The following is a 24,734-nucleotide window of genomic DNA, read 5'->3' as shown; positions in this document are numbered from 1 at the left end:
ATCTTCCCCTTCCCCTGCCCCCCAGGTGGCCAGCATCTCTTCTTCCCCTCCCTACCGCCCAGGTGGCTAGCATGTCCCTTTCCCTTCCCAGTTGGGAAGAATTTCTGCTTCCTCAGGTGGCCAGCATCTCATCTCCCCTTCCCTACTTCCATTATGTTCCAAATCTCCCATTTAGTCCCTTTCCCTCTGCTGGGCCCAGGGGCGTAGCCACGGGTGGGCCTGGGTGGGCCCAGGCCCACCCAGTTTGGGTTCAGGCCCACCCAGCAGTGGAGGCAGCGGAGCAGAGGGAGCAGGCTGAGCTCCGTTCCCGCATCTGCCTCCCTCACTCTCACGGCAGTGCTTCCCAAATGCTGCCCACCGTCGCCACGATCGCGGGATTTACCTCCCTCCTCTCAGCACTCAGCAGCAGCGATAGCAAATCATACACGCTGCCTCCTACTAACCCGGAAGCGGCAGAGGAGACGCTTCCGGGTTAGAAGGAGGCAGCGTGTATGATTTGCTACCGCTGCTGCTGAGTGCTGAGACGGAGGGAGGTAAATCCCGTGATCGTGGCAGCGGTGGGCAGCGTTTGGGAAGCGCTGCCGTGAGAGTGAGGGAGGCAGATGCGGGAACGGAGCTCAGCCTGCACTGTAAATTTTTTTTTTGGGGGGGGAGAAGAGGGCTCCGGGCGGGCAGGTGGAATCGCAGGACATGGATGGGAGCGGGAGGGGTGAGAGGAGAATCGCTGATGGCTGGAGGGAGGGGACAGGGGAGAAAAGAGAATTGCTGGTATAGATGGATAGAGGGGGGCAGGGGCAAGAACAGAATTGCTGGGTATGGCTGGATAGGGGCAGAGCAGAGAGGAGAATTGCTGGGGATGGATGACTGGAGGGGGGCAGGGGAGGGAAGAGAATTGCTGGGGATGGATGGATGGAGGGGACAAGGGGAGAGAGAAGAGAATTGCTGGGGATGGATGGATAGAGGGGGGCAGGGGAGAGAAAAGAATTGCTAGGTATGGATGGCTGGAGGGGAGAGGAGAGTTGCTGGACATGCGTGGATGGAGGGGAGGAAAGAGGAGATAGGAAGGTTGTTGGACATGGGTGTATGAAGGGGAGGGCAGGGGAGAGGAGGGTTGCTGGACATGGATGGAAGAGAGGGAAGGGAGAGAGAAGAAATGCTGGACATGGATGGAGGGGATGGAAGAGTGAGGAAGGAGATGAGGGAAAAGGGAGAAAAACTACACATGGATGAAGAAAATAGGCAGAAGCTGGATCCACTGGACAGTCAAGTCTGCGGAGGACCCAGCTTTTACTTATGGATATAGAGCAAGAAATGAAGAAGAAAGGAGGAAAGTAAAGAAATAAATGGAAAGGAAGCCCTGGAAACGGAGTTAAGAGGACAGATAGCAGCAGAATCGGATACTGGGCCAGCATGATCAGAAAAACAGTCACCAGACAACAAAGGTAGAAAAAAATCATTTTATTTTCATTATAGTGTTTAGAATATGTCCACTTTGAGAATCAGGTGCTCAACATTAAAAGTTTATATTTACTTATTTATGGCATTTTATCCCACATTAAACATGAATTAAATTGGAACCTGGGATCATTTAATTTTTTTTTCCTGGAGAGAGTAATGCATTGCCCCACCCCCCCCCCCCAGGCTCTCTCCCCGGCTATAGCCAGCTCTGCAATTTTGAGGGGAGGTGCACAGGTGGACGGGGGGGGGGGGGGGGGGGGGGTGCAGAGGTGGACCGGGGAGAAAGCCTGTTGTTAAACATTTACCAGCACACCACTGTCTAGTGCCCACCCATCCAACCTGTTAGCCCACCCAAAAATTGACTTCTGGCTACGCCACTGGCTGGGCCTGTCACTACCACTGCCCTTCCTTCTCCCAGGCCCAATGCTGCAAGAGGACTGAGCGTGCCTGAGACCTTTAAGCACTGGCCAGTGCTCAAAGGCTTCCACATCCCCCTGACAAGAAGTTGCATCAGAGGGAGGGTGAGCAGGATACAGCAGCGCTTGAGTGTGGGCCTGTGCTTAAAGACATTGTGGAGCTTTCTGACCTCTTGCAGGAGGAAGTAAGGTAGCTGTATCAGTCCCACAAAGGGATGGGAGATGCTGGGCCTGGGGTGGGGGTTAGGCCCTCTTCTGCTCCTGAACCGCAACCCCCCCCCCCCCCAATTCTTTCACCCTAGGCAGATGCCTAGTCCACCTTGTAGAGAAGCCATTCCTGTTTGTATATATAAATACAGATGGGTCTAGGAGAATAGTGTTTGTTTATATAATATTCTTTTCTATACATTTTGTATCTTTTTATTAAAATGAGCTGAATGATTTTCCTCTTTCTTTTTTCTAGGAGTATTTCTACCCCATGTATTTGGGTAAGTTTAGAAGATTGGGGCCAAATAGAATAAATATTTTCTCCCATTTTGTGCCTATGGAAAAAGAGCTTAGTACATAGGGCTTCTGGGTGAGGCAGTCCTTTATTAGAATATTTATATCACATTTATTTATTTAGGATTTGCTCAGATCTTTTCAGTAGTAGCTCAAGGTGAATTACATTCAGGTATACTGGGTATTTCTTTGTCAGGCTCACAGTCTAAGTTTGTATCCAAATCCCAATTATATAAAACCAGGATGTGGGCATCTAACACTGTAGTATGCCCATATGGCAAGGTGGCGTGGTCTGGGCGTGTTTTGGGTGAGACTAGGGAAGGACCAAAATATGGATGTCCAACACCAATCACTGATGAGAAGAAACATCTATGTCTAAAAAATGGACGTCCCTATTTAGACCTAGTGCTTGGCATGTCCGGGTTACAGAAAGCTGCTCTGATTGAGCAGCTGTCCACTAGGGGGATTAAGGCACAGCAGCTCCTTAATCCCCCAGTGGTCTCTATCCCCCTTCCTTTCTCCCAGGTGTGAAACCTATAAGGGATACCAAGCTCTATGACTGCTTCAGGTACTGTGGACATTCTTGACAGAGCAGTATGCAGGTTTGAGGAGTAGCCTGACAGTTAATGTAGTGGGCTTAAAAACAAGGGACCCAGGTTGAATTTCCACTTTAGCTTATTTTATTAATATTATTTTTTAAATTGTGAGTCCTCTAGAAATAGAAATATACTTACTGTACCTGAATATATGACACCTGCAAGACAGAATGCTATTGAAGTGGTGTACATTCAGGTACAGTAAGTATTTTTCTATTCCTGGAAGGCTCACAATTTTGAAAAAAAAATTGCAAAAAAAAAAAAAAAAGCTGAAGTGGGATCTGAACCTGGGTCTTCTGGCTCTCAGTCTACTGCTCTAACCATTAGGCTACATCTCTGCCCTACATGGATGTCTGGCTATTTTATGTTTGAACATTTTTTATTGAGAAGAAAGCATAAATGAAGCCAAACATAACAAGAGTTTGAGTTATATTTTTTGTTATTGTACCCCCTTATTTAGGTAGTGCTGTAGAGAATCCCCTTTGGGAGGGGCCCTCTCCCAAAATAGCAGAAGAACGATAAAACCCACCCCTTAGAGGGAGAGCTATTGCTCTTGCACCCCTCCCCCCCAATGCCCGAAGGGATGGAGGAGGGCCCCAACCCACAGAAAGATCAAGGAGAGATAGGGAGGAACAAATATCTTTGTAAAATCATCCCGTGGTTACCGCTAAACCCGGATATTCAATGCAAGCAGACTGGTCCCTGTAAGAACAGGTCCAGACCTGCCATAAAATTTTATATGTTAAAGGTAGACGATCAGGTCTGTGCATTGCTTGGAATTCTTATTTTAATACTAATGAGCTCATTGCAAAGCATTTGAATAGAGTAGTCGATAGCTGCTATGGGGAATGGTAAAAGGGATGTAGATCCCCTTAGTGCTTTACAAGCTAAATAACATTTGCTTGTAAAGCTATAACCAGTCTAAAGCAAATGTTCCAAGCACTGTAAGCTTTGTGCATTGGGTCCTTAGACGCCAAGTTACAGAATAGTGTCTAAGTATGTGTACCTGCTGTTTCACCACCATTTTGGCTTTAACTGCCATTGTAGCATGGAAATCACACAATGAATTTGTGCCTAACGTTTGGCATGCTATATAGAATGAGTGGGCTAGCGTGACTAGAAAAAAATATTTAATAAAGTCTTAAATTATGCTGCATTCAATCTGGACATAGCACATGAGAAACTCCTGGGTTAAAAAGCATTAAGCTCAGATGTTAATGCTTTTAGTAAAAAGACCCCTTTATTTGAAATAAAGGGAGCCCTTTTTTACTAAAGGGTAATACACTCTTAATGCTCGATTAGTGCATGTAAACAGGCTACTGCAGAAACGCATTAAAATGTTTGCCTGTCTGTGCACTGACACGCACATTACCTGATTTAAAAAAATATATTTTTCAGAAGGAGTGTGTCATGGTTGGAGAGGCAGCGTTCCTTCATTATCCAGTTAATATGCTATGATTAGCACATTCTAACTAGATAATGCAGAGTTAACCCAGGAGCATTTAATGCCTCCTAAATAGGAGGCAGGAGATCCTTCTAAATAGGAGGGAGAAAGTACACTCCCGTTAACTCCTAGCAGGTACCATGCACTAATGATGGCATCAGTGTGCCACCTGAATAAAAAAAAACAAAATTGAAAAACCCTAAAACATGCCACATTAGATTTGGAGTTAATGATTGGGAAAATCCTATGTTAAGTCACATTAACTACAAATCTCAACACATTTTAGTTAAAGGGCTACAAAGTTAATATATAAAAACAACCCCCCCCCCCTCCAAAGCAATATAAACAGCTGGTTAAAATTCTATTGGGCCCGATATTCAGCTGGCGGCGATCAGCGTTTTGCTGGCCACCACTGGCATTAAAAGTGGAAATTCAATGCTGGGCCATGACTGGGCACCGGCATTGAATTTGAGGGTTTGCCTAGCCAGATAACATATAGCAGGTTAACTGCAATATTCAGCACTTAACCAGCTATGGGGCAGTACATAAAGATAGGATTAACTTGTATGCGGTCCTATTTATTCATTACCCTGGCCAGTTAAGTACTGAATATTAGCACTTAACCGGCCAAGTGCCACCTCTGCCCCCAGAATGCCCCCAAAATAGTCAGTTTTCAGTTTGGTGCTAACCGATTAATTTCACTGAAAATTAGCAGTTAGCCCCAAACAGGTGATTTAACTGGCCAAGAGCCATTTCTGGTCTGTTAAATTACTTTGAACATTGACCCAATTGTTACTACAATAAAAAAGTGTCTTTCTCTATTTTTTTCTATGTTTTATTAACTTTATTTCTGAACATCTAAGGACTAACTTGGCCGCCACATTAGCAATCCGTAGTTTATAATTAGAGTTTGTTCTGGGATATGTTTTTAAAGTTTAAAATGTTTATGAGTTTCTTAAATTCTATAACAAGAGCTTTTGACTAAGTACAATATATCTTAATTTTAGAAATATATATAACTTAAAACACTCAGTACAAGATTACATAGAACATTAAGTAACTATGTCACAGTAAATGGATTAATGTATACATTGGTGGACCTCTCATGCCATCCTTGATCCGCTTCAATCCGGTTTTCGCCCTCTTCACTCGACAGAAACAGCACTTTCTAAAGTCTGTAATGACCTGTTCCTTGCCAAATCCAGAGGCCACTACTCCATCCTCATCCTCCTGGATCTATCCGCTGCTTTTGACACTGTCAATCATGACTTACTTCTTGCCACACTGTCCTCATTTGGGTTCCAGGGCTCTGTCCTCTCCTGGTTCTCCTCCTATCTCTCCCACCGCACCTTCAAAGTTCACTCTCATGGATCTTCCTCCACCCCCATCCCCTTATCTGTTGGTGTTCCCCAGGGATCGGTCCTTGGACCCCTTCTCTTCTCAATCTACACCTCTTCCCTGGGCTCCCTGATCTCATCTCATGGTTTCCAGTATCATCTCTATGCTGATGACACCCAACTGTATCTCTCCACACCAGACATCACCGCGGAGACCCAGGCAAAGGTATCGGCCTGCTTATCCGACATTGCTGCCTGGATGTCCAACCGCCACCTGAAACTGAACATGTCCAAGACCGAGCTTATCGTCTTTCCACCAAAACCCACTTCTCCTCTTCCTCCACTTTCTATCTCAGTTGATAACACCCTCATCCTCCCCGTCTCATCTGCCCGCAACCTCGGAGTCATCTTTGACTCCTCTCTTTCCTTCTCTGCGCATATCCAGCAGATAGCCAAGACCTGTCGCTTCTTCCTCTTTAACATCAGCAAAATTCGCCCTTTCCTCTCTGAACACACCACCCGAACTCTCGTCCACGCTCTCATTACCTCTCGCCTGGACTACTGCAACTTACTCCTCACCGGCCTCCCACTTAGCCATCTATCCCCCCTTCAGTCTGTTCAGAACTCTGCTGCACGTCTCATATTCCGCCAGAACCGATATACTCATATCACCCCTCTCCTCAGGTCACTTCACTGGCTTCCGATCAGATACCGCATTCAATTCAAGCTTCTCCTTCTTACCTACAAATGCACTCAGTCTGCTGCCCCTCACTACCTCTCTACCCTCATCTCCCCTTACGTTCCCGCCCGTAACCTCCGTTCACAGGATAAATCCCTCCTCTCAGTACCCTTCTCCACCACCGCCAACTCCAGGCTCCGCTCATTCTGCCTCGCCTCACCCTATGCTTGGAACAACCTTCCTGAACCCTTACGCCAAGCCCCCTCCCTGCCCATCTTCAAGTCTTTGCTTAAAGCCCACCTCTTCAATGCTGCGTTCGGCACCTAACCCTTACCGTTCAGTGAATCCAGACTGCCCCAATTTGACTGCCCGATCGGACCGACCGTTCACTTGTCTATTAGATTGTAAGCTCTTTGAGCAGGGACTGTCTCTCTTTGTTAAATTGTACAGCGCTGCGTAACCCTAGTAGCGCTCTAGAAATGTTAAGTAGTAGTAGTAGTAGTAGTAGTGTTAATCCTTGAAGACCGCTGAGGTACAAGTTAATTTTGCATTTTCCTTTTGTAGCCTGTCTGGGCTCCCATCGTGCTGGAATTTCTAGGCCTGCTTCTTTAACTTCTGATGGGCCTGTGGACCTAAGAAGTTGTATTACAGGTAAGTATTTGCTCTCTATAAGAAAGACTTGGTAAGATTTTCACCGAACCAGAATTCTATAAAACTAGTTTTGATTAAATTTTAAGAGTGCCTTGAATGACAGAAAATTTCCTAAAGGGCCTGTTTACTGCTATAAGGTTTTGCACTTACCGTACCTTAAGTAAAAGTGTGGTAAGGGCAAAGATTGGTAAATGCAAAGAGTGTGGTCGCCATCTTCCCTCTTTTTACCACACAGGGCAGACATTTACTGCACGGACTGCATTACATGCCCTGGCCGATAGCACAGCCCTGGCACAGAAAAGAAATAAATAAATTCATCCTACCCCGAGCAGAATTTCACCCCCCAACCAAATCCCCCCCAATAGATCCCCTCCCCCCACCCCCCTACAAGGATTCGCTGAGGGTCTCCCTGGTGATCTAGTGGATGGGGCAAGAGTGGTCCCCGTCTGTTTCTGCCCTGTAGCTAGAGTAGGTTCAAAATGCCAGCTAGGACCTCTAATAGTAACCTTGTGATGTGCTAGGGGTCAGTCTGCAGTATAAAGAAGTGATGCTGTGAGTGGTGGTCTTCTGCTCAGGGAGGAATGCTGTGAGGGGGTATGCTCATAAGGGTGGGTTCTGTTGGAGGTGAGGAGCCTATTGAGGAGAGGCTTCTGATCGGGAAGGGGGGATGCTTTTTTATGGGGAGCGTTTGAATTGATCAGAAAGGGAGATGTTATGTATTAAGGGGGGAGGGCTTTTAATTGGGAGGAGGGACCTTGATTATGAGTTCTTCTTTTTTCTTATAGGCAGCTATTGCACTACTTGACTGCCTGTAGCATGGCTACACTTCATTTATTTATTTAAAAAACTTATATACCACCTATAACTAGGTGGTTTCCATAAAAACATTCATAATCAACCACAATACAAAAACATTACTCAGCATCAAACAGCAGACTTATGTATAATTACCAAAACTAGCTAGCATTTGGGTATTGTCCCACGTGTTACCTGTCAGTGCTGGCCATGCTCCATCTCTGCCCTTGACTGGCCTGGAACCCACCCTTGCCTACTCTAAACAGCTAGCACTGTATTTTTACCATGCTGGCCATTTTTAAAGTGTGATAGCTATTAGTGCAGATGCATGCTAATGGCTGCTGTAAACTAACACTTGCATAGTTTAATTAACCTCCACATCCCCGATATTAAAAGGACTGCACTGGACTTAGGGGTAGATGCACTAACAAAAATGTTAAAGCCCTTCCCTTACCGATTCCTTAGTGAATCGGTAAGAAACGGGCATGCATCAAGGAAATCGCATGTAAATAAGCTGCTCGCTGCTAGCACATTTGCATGCTATTTCCTTCCAAGCCAGTCGGCCAGCTGAGCATGCGCAGAGCAGCCAAGCGTTATGCTGGCTGCTCTGCGCATGCCAAGGATGTCCTTTATGGACGTCCTTCACTCAAAAAAAACAACAACAAAAAAAAGGACGTCCCTGACGAGCAGGATGGGCTGTTCTTCAAACTCAAAGGTGCCCAATTCATAGGCAATCTGGATTTACTCCAAGGGCAGGGCAGAACAGTGTCAGATATGATGAGTAAAATGGTGTAACAGTCTGGGGCACTTGTTGAAGATTAAAGGAGAGGTCCCAACTTTTAACCAGGTACAGGAGATGCAATGGATTAATGAAAGCATTTCTTTTCAAACACCTTTCTTTCATGGAATTGACAGTTAGCGATGTCACATATGGGAATCTGAACAGCAGCAGCAGGTTTTTAGGCTGTCAGTTATTTTATTGACTTCAGTAACAATTCCTGGTGCTCCCTTAGAATATTCCAAATTGCTCACACTTCCGATGTCACTGCTTATCTTCTGTTGTGGAGAGTGTGAAGCCCTCCTTAGGCACAGCTCCCTGCACTGATGCTGATACCGGCACTGTAGAGAGCAGAGTCCCGCGACCACCCGTCCCTTTCGATTATGCCTCTCCTCCAGGTCTCTCTCAGCCAATCACAGCGCGTTTAGCTGTCACTGGTGTCAGCTAAATGTGCTGTGATTGGCTGACAGGCCATTGGGGGGGGGGGGCCTCACAATTGTCTGTTAGCCCTTTCAAGGAGCTTCAGCTGGCGATGAGGAAGGGGACCTTCGTTCAACTTTAAAGGAATGATTAAAATAAGTAGTAGCCCTTCACTTGGAGAAAGCTGCAAACGTCCAAGTGCTTGTCGGGGACGTCCTTTTTTGTTTTTGTGAGTGAAGGACGTCCATGTTAGGCACTTTAGAAGGACGTCCCTGACGAGCACTTGGACATTTTTTTTTCCCGATTGTCATCCTTCTCAGACGTGTTGCTCAGCTGTTAGGTTTCCCATGGTAAGGGGATCGGAAAATGGTAGTGCATCTCATTATAATACAAATTATACACATTATATAATACTAATTTGCTCATCTGCATTCCGTTTTCGTTAGCTGCTACTGTGATGGGAATGCCCTTTTGTGCATGTCCCAGTTTACTACTTGCACATTAAACTGGCTAGAACCAGTTTAAAACCCACATTGCTGGCTTGTTATGTTTAGTGCATCTAGCCCTTAGACTTTTATAGGACATTCCTCTGTTTGCATCTCAGCTATGCGTTTTGCCAGCTGTGTTCATTTCCCATTGATTCCTACATGAAATCATGTTCTCCCCCCCCCCCCCCCCCCCCAAGAACATGTATATTTTTCCTCCATAGGAATCAATAGATAACAAATCATGAATACACCCACACTTCAGGGTGGTCACTCCCCTGTTTTGTTATGCAATTTGCATTGCCAAATGTTTGTTCCTGTGTCCAAAGCAGAGATGAGTGACCTTGGCTAATGAAGTTGTGTCAGAAAAGGGATCACTGTAGAGCTGCTTTGTCTGCCATAACAGGTGAAAGGAGATATTGTACACTACCTGATAAGCATCCATTACCTCTGTTTTATTTTGTAACAGAATCTGAATCAATTGCTATAAATTTGTTGTTAGTATTTGCCTTGAACACCTTCCCTGTTCTCCGCATGAGTAACAAAACAACTCCCCAGAGCACCAGGCAAGAGAAGGTTGTTGCCTAGAGCAGCAGTTATAGGAGGATGGCAAAGAGCAGCTGAAATCAGTGGAGTGTAGTAGGTCCTAACAGTCACAACTGTCAGTATATACTTTTGCCTTAGGAAGGGTAGCAGTTTTCAAGTAGCCATTCTGATGGGGCTTCTTCCCAGCTGAGAGGGGTTCTATAATTTTAACCTCTATTCCTCTTATTTCTGATCTGACGAAGAAGAGCAACCTTCGAAAGCTAATCAAGAAATGTATTGTTATATCCAATAACAAAGGTATCATCTTATTTTCTTTTCCATGTTTTATTTCTATTGATTACCTTTAAAAGTGGACTAACACGGCTACCACACCTCTTAACCTCTATTCCTAAAACTTCCTCAGGCTCATTGAGCTCATCTTTTACTAAGGCGCGCTCACGTTTTTAGCACGTGCTAAAATTGTGGGCACGCTAAATGTTAGAGACGCCCATAGGAATGCATTGACATCTCGAATGTTTAATGCGCCCACAATTTAAGCGCATGCCAAAAACGTGAACACGCCTTAGTAAAAGACCCTCTGAGTGACTTTGCCAACTACAGGCCTGTTGCTTCCATCCCCTTAATTGGTTAAGGTGATAGAAGAAATTGTAGCAGCCCAGCTCTCTATCTTTCCAGCTGTGGTCTCCTGCACCTGTCCCAGTCTGGCTTCAGTCCATGCTATAGTACTGAGACTGTTTTAACCACTTTAGTTCCTGCCTTCAGGGAGGAAATTTGTTTAGGCAACAAGGTCCTGTTTATGCAATTTGACAGGTCAAGTGCCTTTGACATGGTGGATCATGATCTTTTGTTAAATTTACTAGACCAATTTGGGATTTGTGAGAAAGTCTTGTCCTGGTTTCAGGGCTTCCTGCAGTTTAGGTCTTACAGAGTAAAAATGTCAGGCACATTATCATCACTTTGGTCTCCTTGCATTATTACTCAGCAGATATCCACTGTTCTTTTCATAAAAATTTGCCAGTTGGGTATCAAGAAAGGAGTACCCAGGTGGGGACGGGGGAGTACTATGCAGTATTCTTGCTGTACACTGCCTTGAGTAAATTTCTTCCTAAAGGTGGTAAATTAAATCTTAATAATAAAATAAATAAATAATTGAAATATGGTAGGTGGATCGCTAGGAGCTCAAAAGTTAACCGTGTGTGTTTGGGGGAGGGGGCGCTTAATACCCTTGCCCCAGCCCATCCCTTTCCCAATCACTTCTATTCCTCCAAGAATTCCCTTCCCCAGTGCGCTAGCTTTGCATTTCCTATGCATAAAATTTCTGATGATATTTCTTTATGTTCCAGGTGTTTGAAGTCATAGCATTTTATCATCTGCCTTTTTGAAGTCATGTTTATTTGCCAATTTTCAGAAGAACTTTGTTTGCTCTGGTGTGAAAGTAGAAATGAAGGTGCCAAGGTGCATAAATTATCTGATTAGCTATTTTGTGCTGTTGTGCAGTGATTACAGACCAGTGTAAACCTCTGCCCTGCCACACAGATGGATACCAGGAGTGCAAGGATGGGAAAGCCTCTTACACCTGCATCTGTAAGCCCGGATGGGATGGGAAGAAATGTGAAGAAGGTGTGTCCAGCACAATATGTCTTACCGTATAGTTCATGCATGTATATAATAAATGCAATATAGGAATTATATATGAAATATTACTTGGTATATAACGTTTATAAATATAGAACATGATGAGGTTGATACTCAGCATGGCTGGCAGTTTATAATTTGAAACAACTAATGTAGATGTTACAAACTATAAGTACATAAGTATTGCCATACTGGGACAGACCGAAGGTCCATCAAGCCTAGCATCCTGTTTCCAACAGTGGCCAATCCAGGTCACAAGTACCTGGCGAGATCCCAAAACAGTACAATACATTTTATGCTGCTTATTCTAGAAATAAGCTGTGAATTTTCCCAAGTCCATTTTAATAATGGTCTATGGACTTTTCCTTTAGGAAGCCATCCAAACCTTTTTAAAACCCCGTTAAGCTAACTGTTTTTACTACAGTTTCTGGCAACAAATTCCAGAGTTCAATTACACGTTGAGTGAAGAAAATTTTCTCCAATTTGTTTCTCCAATTTGTTTGGTATACTCAGTGGCGCTATCCCCTTCATTCTGTAACAGGCCATGTAATTATATGCACCGATTACGCATGTCAGTTTATAAAATAATATCATCCATGTGCATAAATAGGAGTCATGCATCTAACTGTGCTTGTGTAACTATGTGCTCAAATGCCATAATGCTAATTGTTAGAGTCTCATTCACAGGAGAGGGGCATGGACAGGGCATTGGTGGGGCTGACATTTACATGGGCAACTTACAGGAATACTGTAAGTTGTGTGCATAAATGTGACATCTAAGTTGCTCACATTTACATAAAACCAAATGCAGGAAGTGGAGTCAATCAATAAAAATTGGAACCAGATGATTCTTTATTGTGTTCAACGGTTAAAAACAAGGGAGTGAAAGTAGAATGCTGTGTGCTGTACAATGCAGATTGCATCTCACTTGTTGAGCATTGTTGTAGCTGCTGACAAGCAACCATTGAAAACAGAACCAGTATTGTATTTTTATTTTTCACATCGGTTTGTCTCCAAACAAGAAGTATTTACCCCTGAAGCAGGCGCATGCAAATGCATTACTTGTAAATGTTTAGGTATATCAATACTGGGTTATGCTAGGATTCTATATGGACATTTAGGTGCTTAAATAGTCTTAGAGAATAGGCTCCATGATTTTGATGCCTATCCAAATTGTTGTGTATTCTTTTTTGAAACAGTAGTTATTTTCCTTTCAGATATAAATGAATGTTTAGACCCAGAGAATCCGTATGGAGGTTGTAGTCAAAAGTGTGTTAATCTGGCTGGGAGCTACCAGTGTCTTTGTGAAGATGGTTACAACTTGTCATCTAATAAACGGAGCTGTAAAGGTATATCAAGTCGATGGCCCTTGACCCTTGTGTAATATCCCAAATGTTTTCTATCTTTAGGGAGTACATTCTGCAGTGTTTCACTGAAAGTGATGTCTGCTGGGAAATGACGCAGAGCGTTTTTGGGACTCCAGCTGCAATTATTAGCTGGTTTTGTTTCTTTTTCTTAAAAAGTTGGAAATGATGTTTTGATTCCAATAATTAGCAGGAAATGGAATTTGTTTTGACAGTGAAACATACTATGTCAATATATTGCGATCTTTGTGAATGTAATTGTCTACTTGGGTATTGCAAATGTTTTGGGTTTAAATTTTTTTTTTTTTTTTTAGAAAGAAGACATAGGGGTCGATATTATTCATTAATCAATGCTGGGCCCTGTCTGGGCTTTGGCATTGAATATCCAGTCATGCAGAGCCAGCTAACACATAGCCAGTTAAGTTCGATTTTCAGCACATAACTGACTGTAGGTTACTGCATAAAGATAGGACAGCCTTTTATGTAGTCCAATTTATGTGGTTAACCTGGCTGGTTAAGTGCGGAATATCGGACAACCAGCTATTTTCAGCAGCAGTAAGTGCTGCTGAAATTTAGTGGTTAGTTCTGAAAAGACGATTTAACCATCCAGGAGCCATTTCTGGCCAGTTAAATCGCTTTGAATATTGACCCAATAGAATATTGTAAAACCATGAGCATAAAATGTAGTGATGCAAATGTATGATAACATCTAGAAGTGAAAAACCCTAATTTAATGTAAAGAAGTTATGGGTTAAAGGTTATGTTCATTGGCATCATGTACAGAAACAGAGTTATTGATACAAGACCTCTGAATATTACCTTATGTTCTAATGATGTTTTGTTGTTTATTGTGTTACTTTTGCTGCAAACGCCTTTGGGTTGAACTTTGATCAAGGAAGGTAGTGTATAAATATGACATAACCTTAAGGGCCCTGTTTACTAAGGTGTGCTAGCGTTTTTAGCATGTGCTAACTCTAGAGACACCCATATATTCCTATGGGTTTCTCTAGTGTTAACGCACGCTAATTTTTAGCAAGCGCTAAAAACATTAGCGTGCCTATAGCATGGCTTAGTAAACAGGGCCCTAAAACAGCTCTCTATACTTTCTCCTTTTCTGCTCATCAGGCCCCTAAGCATTATTTTGTGCTTTGAAAATGAAGTTATAGGAGGGAAACCAAGAGGCCCATCAACGATTTTTCAGGTCACAATTAATTGAAGTGAACCTTAGTATATTCTAATGCAGGAGCATGGGTGTAGTTTTTCTGCTTACTTTGGGGGAGCAAAGAGTAAGGAAGTTATAGCAGCAGTGTGGGGAAGGAGAGAAATTTAGCATTAGTACCTACAACATTTGTGGGGAGAATTAAACCCTATACTCACATTAAGCTACATCTATGTGCAGGACCCTCTTTACAGAAGCCAATCCCTGTGGTGGTTTTATGGTTATCACGGTTGACCTCTGACTCAAAAGAAAGGTTAGATTCCACTGTGGCTGCCCTCATCAAAGCCTATCTGAAACCTCTTTATTGACCATGCTTTGAGGTTTTATTCATTGACATAACCTATTTATCCCACTCCCATGCTTGCTATGCATGATGGCACTGTTCCTCAGCAACCCTCTAGACCGGTCAAGACGCTTGGGTTATGCAAGCCTACCAGCAGAGGGAGACTGAGAACACTAACTTTGAACACTTTACATAAAACCTGTGCCTAACCACAATTATCCAGTATTTCTCAGTCTCCAGCAGAGGGTAGACATGCAGCCTGTGTAGCTTGTCCGGTCTGGTAGGCCTTAGGGTTTTTCTCCTTAGTGTAATAAAAAAAAAATAATACAAGAACCCTGTGCCTGGTTTCTCTGTGTGCTTGGGGGTAGTGGGTCCTGTGGGGCCTTTACTTTGAACCCCTTGGGGTGTCACACCCGGGTGGCCAGGTCCCTCCCCCTAGCCGGCTCTCCCTCTTGGGCAGCCTTGTGCCTCGGCTGCCGTGGTGGGACGGCAGCCTTGAGTGCATTTCAGTCAACTGCAGCGAGGCTCAAATAAAGTTTCACAAAAAAAAAAAAAAAGAGCTGCTTCTCCGGTTTTGAACAGGCGTCGTTCTGGCTGCTTGGGAGAGCTGAGGCCTGTGGTGAGCTCATGTGTGTGTGGGTGGCTTGGGCTTTAGATTTTTCCTGCTGTCAGTCATGTCGAGGAAACTCCTCTGTTGCCGATTTTGTGCTCGTCGGGGGCTGGAAGTGCTGGGTAGTCAGTGCCGTTTTTGTGGGGAGCCCAAGCCCCCTTCCTCTGTGCCTCCGCTGTTATCGGCAGAGGTTCCCGCCATGTGTTCGGAGGGGGTTGAGTCAGCACAAGCGGGCGTTACAGCGGCGGTCCCGATTTTGGCGGGAACCGCTGCCATTTTGGATTTGTCCCGCGCTGGATTGGAGCCAGCGCAGTCTGCACAGAGAAACCCTGTTCTGGATCCGTCTTCACTTTTAGAATCCTCCGGGGGGGTGGGTTTCCATCCTGATTTTATTTGAGCCACGTTTCAGGCCTGGAAGGCGGGTCCTTCGTGCATGGAGCTCCCTGGTCACGTGGCAGGGGGTGGATTAGCTAAGAGGCCTCACTTGGAGTGGTCAGAGGACCTGGAGACCTGCTTTCTGCCAGATTCGGAGGGGAATCTCAGTGTGCTAGAGGAGGAAGAGGTGTTCCTGTCAGGACAAAGAGGTGTCTTTGCCAGGTGAGGACCCTTCGGTAGTTCGGATTTTTCATAGGGATGAGTTATCCGAGCTTATTGAGCAGGTGTCTTCTACTTTAAAATTTGAGACCGCGGAGGTTCCTCTGGGAGATGGGAAGCAGGTGGATCCGTTGGTTAAGGGAATTCGGTGGCTCCCACGCTCGTTTTCTAGGAACGCAGACCTGAGGGGCATGGTAGCGCAGGAATGGGCACCCCCGGATACTCCGTGTAAAGTGGTTCAGGCCATGGCTAAGCTCTACCCTCTTCCCCAGGAGGATAGGGATTCTTTGAAACCTCCTGCTGTGGATGCAGTGGTAACAACGGTGACTAAGGCCACAGCTATCCCGGTGGATGGTGGTGCTGCATTACGGGACCCTCAGGATAGAAAGTTGGAGTCCTTTCTTAAAGGGAGTTTTGATTTATCAGCTTTGGCGTTGCAAGCCTCTGTTTGTGGAGATTTGGTAACTCGTGCTTGTTTCTGCTGGACTGAGAGACTTCTGAATGCTCCTGAGTTAGATAGGGCATCCTGGGTTCAGGAGTTGGCTAAGTTGGAGATGGGGTCATCTTTTTTGGCAGATGCGCTGTACGATTTGTTACGGGCGTCTGCAGAGAACATGACCCTAGCGGTAGGCACCCGTTGAGCCCTGTGGGTACGGGGTTGGGTTGCTGATGCGGCTTCAAAGTCAAAGTTTTGTTCACTCTCCTTTAAAGGTTCCATGCTGTTTGGGGAGAAGTTAGATAAGTTGGTGCGGGGGCTTGGTGATGCTAAGGTCCCGCGGCTTCCGGAGCTTTGTCCTAAGTCAGGTTCCAGGGGGACTTCTGTGCACGGACGTTTTCAGGACGCAAGGCGGTATAGGCCGGTTAGGTCTAGTGGAGCATCCAGGGGTCGGTTTTCCAGAGGACCCAGCCCTTTCGAGGTGGACACCATGGTGGTCGGGATTCCTCCTCGGGACCTCCTGGTACAGTCCGTAATTCCTAATGTGTGGGGGCCCAGCCTCTGGTATGCGTGGGCACCCGGTTGAGTTTATTTTACCAGAAGTGGGTCCAGGTCACTTCAGACCAGTGGGTTCTGGAGGTAGTACGCGACTGTTATGCGCTAGAGTTCGATGGCCCTCTTTCAGATTTCTTTCTAGTGTCTCCTTGTCACTCTCAGTGCAAGGCGAGAGCAGTGTGAGACGTGGAGGGGCATAATCGAATAGGGACACACATCTCTAAGGGCGCCCATCTCTGAGGACTTCCCCACGAAGGGGCGGGACATCCCGTATTATCGAAACAAGATGGGCGTCCATCTTTCATTTCGATAATACGGTCGGGGACGCCCAAATCTCAACATTTAGGTCGACCTAAGAGATGGTCGACCTAAATGTTGAGATGGTCGACCTTAGAGATGGACAACCTCGGTTTTCACCTATAATGGAAACCTAATGGAAACCGAGGATGCCCATCTCAAAAGCAACCAAATGCAAGCCCTTGGTCATAGGAGGAGCCAGCATTCGTAGTGCACTGGTCCCCCTGACATGCCAGGACACCAACCGGGCACCCTAGGGGGCACTGCAGTGGACTTCACAAATTGCTCCCAGGTGCATAGCTCCCTTACCTTGGGTGCTGAGGCCCCCCCCCCCCCAAAGCCCACTCCCCACAACTGTACACCACTACCATAGCCCTAAGGGGTGAAGGGGGGCACCTACATGTGGGTACAGTGGGTTTCGGGTGGGTTTTGGAGGGCTCACACTTACCACCACAAGTATAACGGGTGGGGGGGGGGGGGAGGGATTGGCCTGGGTCCGCCTGCCTGAAGAGCACTGCTCCCACTAAAAACTGCTCCAGAGACCTGCATACTGCTGTGATGAAGCTGGGTATGACATTTGAAGCTGGCATAGAGGCTGGAAAAAATGCTTTTTAATTTTTTTTTTAGGGTGGGAGGGGGTTAGTGACCACTGGGGAAGTAAGGTGAGGTCATCCCCGATTCCCTCAGGTGGTCATCTGATCAGTTCGGGCACCTTTTCGAGGCTTGGTCGTGAAAAAAATTGGACCAAGTAAAGTCTCCCAAATGCTCGTCAGGGACGCCCTTCTTTTTTTCATTATCGGCCGAGGACGCCCATCTCTTAACCATGCCCGTGAACTTTGGTTGTCCCCGCGACGGAAAGCAGTTGAGGACGCCCAAAATCGGCTTTCGATTATGCCGATTTGGGCGACCCTGAGAGAAGGACACCCGCCTCCCGATTTGTGTCGGAAGATGGGCATCCTTCTCTTTCGATTATGCCGCTGACTCTGTTGCGACTGATAGATCTCGGAGCAGTGGTCTTCGTTCCTCCAGGGGAAAGGGAATGAGTTGCTACTCGATTTATTTTGTGGTGCTCAAGAAGGAGGGTTCATATCGTCCCATTTTAGACCTCAAGAGAGTCAATGGAGCTCTGAAGGTTCCCTCCTTTTGTGCGTAAACTTTACGCTCGGTTATTGTAGCGGTTCAGAGAGGAGAGTTTCTCACTTCGTTAGATCTGACAGAGGCCTACTTGCACATTGCCATCCGGGCGGCGCATCAGCATTTTCTTCGCTTTGCTGTATTAGGGGAGCATTTCCAGTTTTGTGCGCTTCCCTTTGGTCTTGCGACGGCGCCACGCACGTTTTTCAAGGTGATGGTGGTTGTGGCGGTGGCTCTACGAAAGCAAGGCATTTTGGTTCATCCTTACCTCAACGATTGGTTGATTCGAGCCAAATCGAGGTCGGAAAGCGAGGAAGCGACCGCATGTGTGGTATCCTTTTTGCAGTCTCTGGGTTGGGTGGTGAATCCAGCCAAAAGTCAGCTAGTACCTTCTCAGTCCCTGAAGTACCTAGGGGTCCGTTTTGACACAGAGAAAGTTCGGGTGTTCCTGTTTCCACTTCGAGTTTCCAAGTTGCAGGGTCAGGATCGGCAGCTCCGTGCACAGAGGGCTCCCTCGGCCCGTTCTTACCTTCAGGTGCTGGGTCTGATGGCGGCAGCGATAGAGGTGGTCCCTTGGGCCAGGGCCCATATGCGTCAGTTGCAGGGGGCTCTGTTGGATCGCTGGTCTCCTCAGATCCAGCAGTTGGAGGAGAAGCTAGTTCTGTTAGAGGCCCCTCGCCGCAGCCTGCACTGGTGGCTTCACACTCCAAATATAGTAAAGGGAATGCCGTTGGACCCGCCGGACTGGGTAATTTTCACCACGGATGCGAGTCTGAGGGGCTGGGGAGGTCATTGCCTGGGGCAGGTGGCCCAGGGTCTTTGGTCGTTGGAGGAAGCTTGCTGGTCCATCAACCGGCTGGAGACGCAGGCGATTCGTTTGGCTCTCCAGTCTTTTCAGTTCCTCCTTGAAGGCATGGCAGTAAGGATACTTTCCGACAATGCCACGGCCGTGGCTTACATATAATCGGCAAGGGGGAATGAGGAGCCGAGCGCTGGCCAAAGAGGCGACAGAGTTACTGAGCTGGGCAGAGGTGCATCTTCAGGAGCTCTTGGTGGTTCACGTGGCAGGTATAGACAACGTGAGCGCAGATTCTCTGAGCAGGAACACGTTGGATCCCGGAGAATGGTTTCTTCATCAATCAGTCTTCAAGCGCATTGTGTTGGAATGGGGTCGTCCAGTGATGGATCTCATGGCGTCGGCTGACAATGCCCAGGTTCCTCACTTCTTCAGTCGGCAGCGGGATCCTCGGTCCGAAGGGATCGATGCGTTGGTTCTTCCGTGGCCTCTTCACGAGTTGCTTTATGTGTTCCCTCTGTGGCCATTGGTGGGGCGAGTAATGCAGCGAATAGAGCGACACTCGGGTCCAGTAATCCTGGTGGCTCCCAATTGGCCATGCCATCCGTGGTACGGAGATCTAGTGTGGTTGGCAGTACAGGAGCCGATCCTGTTGGGGTCCGCGGTGAGGTTGGTTCAGGGGCCGATCGAGATGGCCCCTGAACCAACTCCGTTCTCGCTTATGGCCTGGCTCTTGAGCAACACAAATTGAGGAGGAAAGGTTTTTCTCTTAGGGTAATTGGTACCATGTTGCGTTCCCGTAAGATGTCTACTTTGTTGGCTTATGTGCGCGTAAGGCGAATCTTTGAGAATTGGTGTCAGTTGTCGTCCTTTTTTCCCTCACGTGTTTTGATAGCGGAGGATTTGGAATTTCTCTAGGATGGATTAGACAGGGGCCTCGTGCTGTCTTCCCTGAAAGTGCAGGTGGCAGCTTTGTCCTGTTTCGGGGGTAAGGTTCAGGGGGTATCCTTAGTGGCCTCTCCTGATGTTGCGCGTTCCTTGAACAGAGTGAAGTTGATCCGTCTGAAGCATCGTCCGGTGGTTCCTCCATGGGATTTGAACCTTGTTTTAGAGGCACTGGTGGATACTCCATTTGAGCCTTTGGACTCCAGCTTCTGTAAGGATCTTACTTTCGAAGGCAGTTTTTTTGGTGGCCATTTCTTCGGCACGTAGAATTTTGGAGCTTCCGGCTTTGTCTTGGAGGGAGACTTTCTTGTCATTCTCTAAGAAGAAAGTTGCATTGCAGACGGTGCCTTCCTTCTTGCCCAAGGTGGTGTCCTCTTTTCATGTGAATCAGATGATTTATTTGCCAGTGTTGGGTGATAAATCAGGTGATGCTTCGCAACATCGTTTGGCCAAGTTGGATGTTAGGCACATTTTGTATTCTTACTTGCGCAGGACTCAGGATTTTCGAGCTTCCGATAGACTGTTTGTTTTGTTTGGAGGTCCTAAGAAAGGGGCGGCTGCCTCTAAGGCAACACTAGCTCGGTGGTTAAAGGAGCTATTGCTTCAGCCTAGGGCCACCGAGAGACTGGGCCGTGCCCGGGGCAAGGCCACCCCTGGGGCCCCGCCCCTGCCACCCTCGCCGCCACCCCGCCGCCCCCGAGGTTGCCCGTCGCCGCTCCCCCCTCCACCTCCCTGAGGTCGCCACAGCCACTGCTCCCCCCTCCACCCCCCCCCCAGGTCGCTGCCGCTACTCCCCCCCTCCGTCTGCCACCGAGCCGGGCCCCCTGCATTGAAATCACAGTCTCACCTCCGTGAAAGCAGCGCTGCAGGGAGCAGAACGCCTCCCTTCGGGCCTCCTTCCCTCCTTGTGTCCCGCCCTCACAGAAGTTACGTCAGACGAGGGTGGGACACAGGGAGGGAAGGAGGCCCGAAGGGAGGCGTTCTGCTGCCTGCAGCGCTGCTTTCAAGGAAGTAAGACTGTGATTTCAATGCAGGGGGCAGACGGTCAACGACGGAGGGCAGGTGGGACTGTGGTGCCGGGCCCCCCTTGGAGGCTCGGGCCCGGGGAATTTTGTCCTCCCACCCCCCCTCTTGGCGGCTATGCTTCGGCCTATTTGTGGAAGAGGCGTGTGGTGCCATCGGTGCTTAAGGCGCATTCTACCCAGGGGGTTGCTTCTTCCTGGGCAGAGAGTAGTTTTATTCCTCTGCAGGAGATTTGCAAGGCAGTGGCTTGGTCGTCTATGCATTCCTTTGTGTGACATTATAGAATTGACGTTCAGGCAAGGGAGGATTCTGGGTTTGGGGCTGCGGTATTGACCTCTGGGTTTCGGGGGTCCCGCTTTTAATCTTATACTGCTTTGGTACTTCCCAACAGTCTTGGCCGGTCTGGAGGGTTGCTGAGGAAGGTGAAATTAGGCCTTACCTCCTAATTTTCTTTCCTCTAGACCCTCCAGACCGGTCAAGAGCCCGCCCGTCTTGTGTCAGATATCTTTTGAGCCTGTGTCCTGCTATGGTTGTTTCATAGTATGTTTCTATACTTTTCTAGTCAATGTCAGGGGCATTTCCTTGACTCTAGACTGTTTGCGTTCGGTCTGCTTAAGCACATGTCTGGTTTCTGTGGGATTCCAGGTACAGGGATTTATTTTTTAGTTTATTATTTAGTTTTCAGGTTCCAGTTGTGTGTTGAATTTTCTCTACTTTGCTAGTCGTATACTGGATAATTGTGGTTAGGCACAGGTTATATGTACAGTGTTCAAAGTTAGTGTTCTCAGTTTCCCTCTGCTGCTAGGCGTGCATAACCCAAGCATCTTGACCTGTCTGGAGGGTCTAGAGGAAAGAAAATTAGCAGGTAAGGCCTAATTTCACCTTCTCCCCTACGTGTTCCATTGTAGGATTTCTGTTATTTTATTGCTTTTTCTTCCAGATATAAATGAATGTGGCCTTCATCAAGATATCTGTGGGTCTGCTCAGTGCAAGAACACCCCTGGGGCGTATATATGTGAATGTAGGAAGGGTTACCAATACAATTTGATATCCAAGAGCTGTGAAGGTAGGTGTGGCCTACATTTGTTAACTCCCACCCATACCCCCTTTAACAGTACTCAGTGAAGATGTCTAGGTCTTCTTAGTAGAAAATGAACTTCTAGAAGCTGTATAGCCTGGTAGTGCTTACCAGTTCAGCACTTAGACTGTCCTGCCCTGTGCCCTTTCTGCATATTAAGCCCTTTTACTAAGGTGTGCTAAATGCAGTTATTTCCCTGTTTGTGCACAGTAATCATGTGTAACCCTGGTCCCACTTACTCGGCTCCCAGGCGCAAGCTTGGTGCAGCCCGAGGCCTGGCTAAATCCTGGTAGGCCATAGGGTTATAAGCTACACTTTTATTATTTCTGTACCAATCTGTGAGTAAATTGACTTCACTCTCATTCCAAAGAAACTCTCCACTCCAGGTTTTATGTTAAATGCAAAATATATGCAGATAGCCAAACCTCATACTTTTCTTGTAACAACAGTTCACTTTGCTGAAAGAGGTTTTTGTGTCAATCCAAGGCTTTTGGTAAAAGTTCCAATTACTGAATTAATAGTCTCTTAATAAATTTGAGGGTATTTACATATTTACAGTAACCACCAGTGCTCCAATAACCATCCATTCTGGTAGAACAATCTAAGGCTGTGGCTTCCTGCTCTTTCCATGGCAAGTTGTCCCGCAGGGCTGTTACCCAGCCACCGAACCCACTCAGGATTGGACCTCCCTGTCTGTCCTACTCCTCCAGAGGTGCACTTCCATGAGCGGCTGCCTCTGCTTCTGGTGATTCTACCCACCAGGAGCACTTCTCACAATTACTGCTTTTATTAACAGCAATTGCTCCTTGGTCAGCCATAGGTTATTGGGCCTGATCAGGATACCCCCTCTCCTCAAGGGTCCTGGTGGGGGTGAAGGCAACCAATGACCATACGCTCTCTAATCCTGTCAGTTTTATGTTTCAACATTTTTATTTGAGAAATCAACCAATAACACCTTTCAACAATCTCTAAATAAATGTCATAAGTAAACATCCTTCAGACAATACAAATCCAGAACAGTGTTCCTCAATTTTTTGTGTTTTAATTATCTCCCTCCTCCCCCTAACCACCCCCCCTCCATTCCCCAGACTTATCAACCAACCTATTTAGGGGGACTAAGAAATGGCCCCCCGAGCATTAACAAGGTTACTTCTTCCCCAAGGGAAGGATATATAACAATCATAAGTTTAATCACCCACTTGAAATGCAAATTATTACTCTACCCCTGTATGTTCCATATCCCCATACCCTTAGACCTCTCCCCATCTCCAAGGCACTTGCCCATATACTTCCTCCTCCCACCCAAATAACCCCCCTTTGTTACCCCTAATCCTGTCAGTTTTATAACCTTCCAACTCTACCCTAACTATGCCATCCATTTTCACTCAATGTGGCTCATTTTCGAAAGAGAAAAACATCCAAAAAAGTGTCATAAAGCACCATTTGGACGTTTTTCTTCTCAAAATGTCTAAATCGGTCTTTCGAAACCTATTTTGCAGACATTTTTCTATGCAAATCGTCTGCAATGCGTCCAAATCACAAGGGAGTGTGTTGGGGGCGTTTTGAAGGCAGGATTCGGGCGTGCCTAACACTTGGAGGTTTTACAGCCATAATGGAACGAAACAAAGATGTCCAGGAGTAAAAGTAAGACGTTTTGGTCTAGACCTGTTTTCAGAATGAATAAGGCACAAAAAGGTGCCCTAAAAGACCAGATGACCACAGGAGAGAATTAGGAGTGACCCCCCCCCCCCCCAATACCCTCCCCAGTGGTTACTAACCTTCTCCAACCCCCAAAAATATGAATAAAAATATGACTTACCAACCTCTATGACAGCCTCAGATGTTAAGGTCAGGTCTATTAGAGCAGCACGCACACTTGTAGCGGAAAATGTGACCCCTCCCACAGTCACCAAAACCTACTGGACCCACATATGGGTGCCCGCTTCACCCATAAGGGCTATTGTAGTGGTGTACAGTGGGGGAAAGTGTGTTTTGGGTGGGTTTTGGAGGGCTCAGGGGACAATATAATGGAGCAAAGGTGAAATGTGTACCTGGGAGCTTTTTTATGAAATAGAAGTGCCTTCTAGACATAGGTGCCCCGTATAAGAGGCTTGGGGAGGCTAAGCCTCCCCAGCCCAACCGACCGTGACCTTTTTCCCCTGCTGCCTCCACCCCGCGAGCTGCAGTCTTCCCCGCTCCCCAGCCAGGTCGTCCATCATCTCTCCCGTCCGCCCTCAGCTCCCCGATAGCCCTCGTTTCCTTCCTGCCCCGGCCCCCCACCCTAATTTTAAATATTCTATTTTTCCTGGAGTCGAGGGCGGTGCCGGCATTGAAAACAGCAGCAGGCTCACCTCGGCTGCAGCCTTCCCTCGCAATGGTTCCGCCCTCGCGGAAACAGGAAATATGTCAGAAGAGGGCGGAGCCATGCGAGGGAAGGCTGCAGCCGAAATGGGCCTGTTGCTGTTTTAAATGCTGGCGCCGCCCGCGACACCAGGAAAAATAGAATATTTAATGGTAGGGCCGGGGCATGAAGGAAACGAGGGCTATCGGGGAGCTGAGGTCGGACGGGAGAGATGATGGACGATCTGGACATGTCACTTCACTTATATTTGCACAAGTTTTGTAAGTTCAGTACAAAATGTAATTAATTGGCTTAAGA

General features: G+C 46.8%; 1 protein-coding gene across 1 annotated transcript in view; it reads left to right on the top strand.

Moving 5' to 3' along the window:
* PROS1 (protein S) overlaps window positions 1–24,734 on the top strand; it is an 81,710-nt gene that overhangs the window by 19,200 nt on the left and 37,776 nt on the right. Inside the window, exons 3-7 of the mRNA XM_030204250.1 lie at window positions 2,338–2,362; window positions 6,996–7,082; window positions 11,604–11,726; window positions 12,959–13,090; window positions 21,938–22,063. Of these exons, the coding sequence (XP_030060110.1) occupies window positions 2,338–2,362; window positions 6,996–7,082; window positions 11,604–11,726; window positions 12,959–13,090; window positions 21,938–22,063 (493 nt within the window). The remainder of the gene's footprint in view (window positions 1–2,337; window positions 2,363–6,995; window positions 7,083–11,603; window positions 11,727–12,958; window positions 13,091–21,937; window positions 22,064–24,734) is intronic.

This window comes from Microcaecilia unicolor, chromosome 5 (genome assembly GCF_901765095.1).
Source record: "Microcaecilia unicolor chromosome 5, aMicUni1.1, whole genome shotgun sequence".
In the NCBI taxonomy this organism is placed as follows: domain Eukaryota; kingdom Metazoa; phylum Chordata; class Amphibia; order Gymnophiona; family Siphonopidae; genus Microcaecilia; species Microcaecilia unicolor.
The sequence above is the reverse complement of the archived record's forward strand: the minus strand, read 5'-3'. Positions and strand labels throughout refer to the sequence as shown.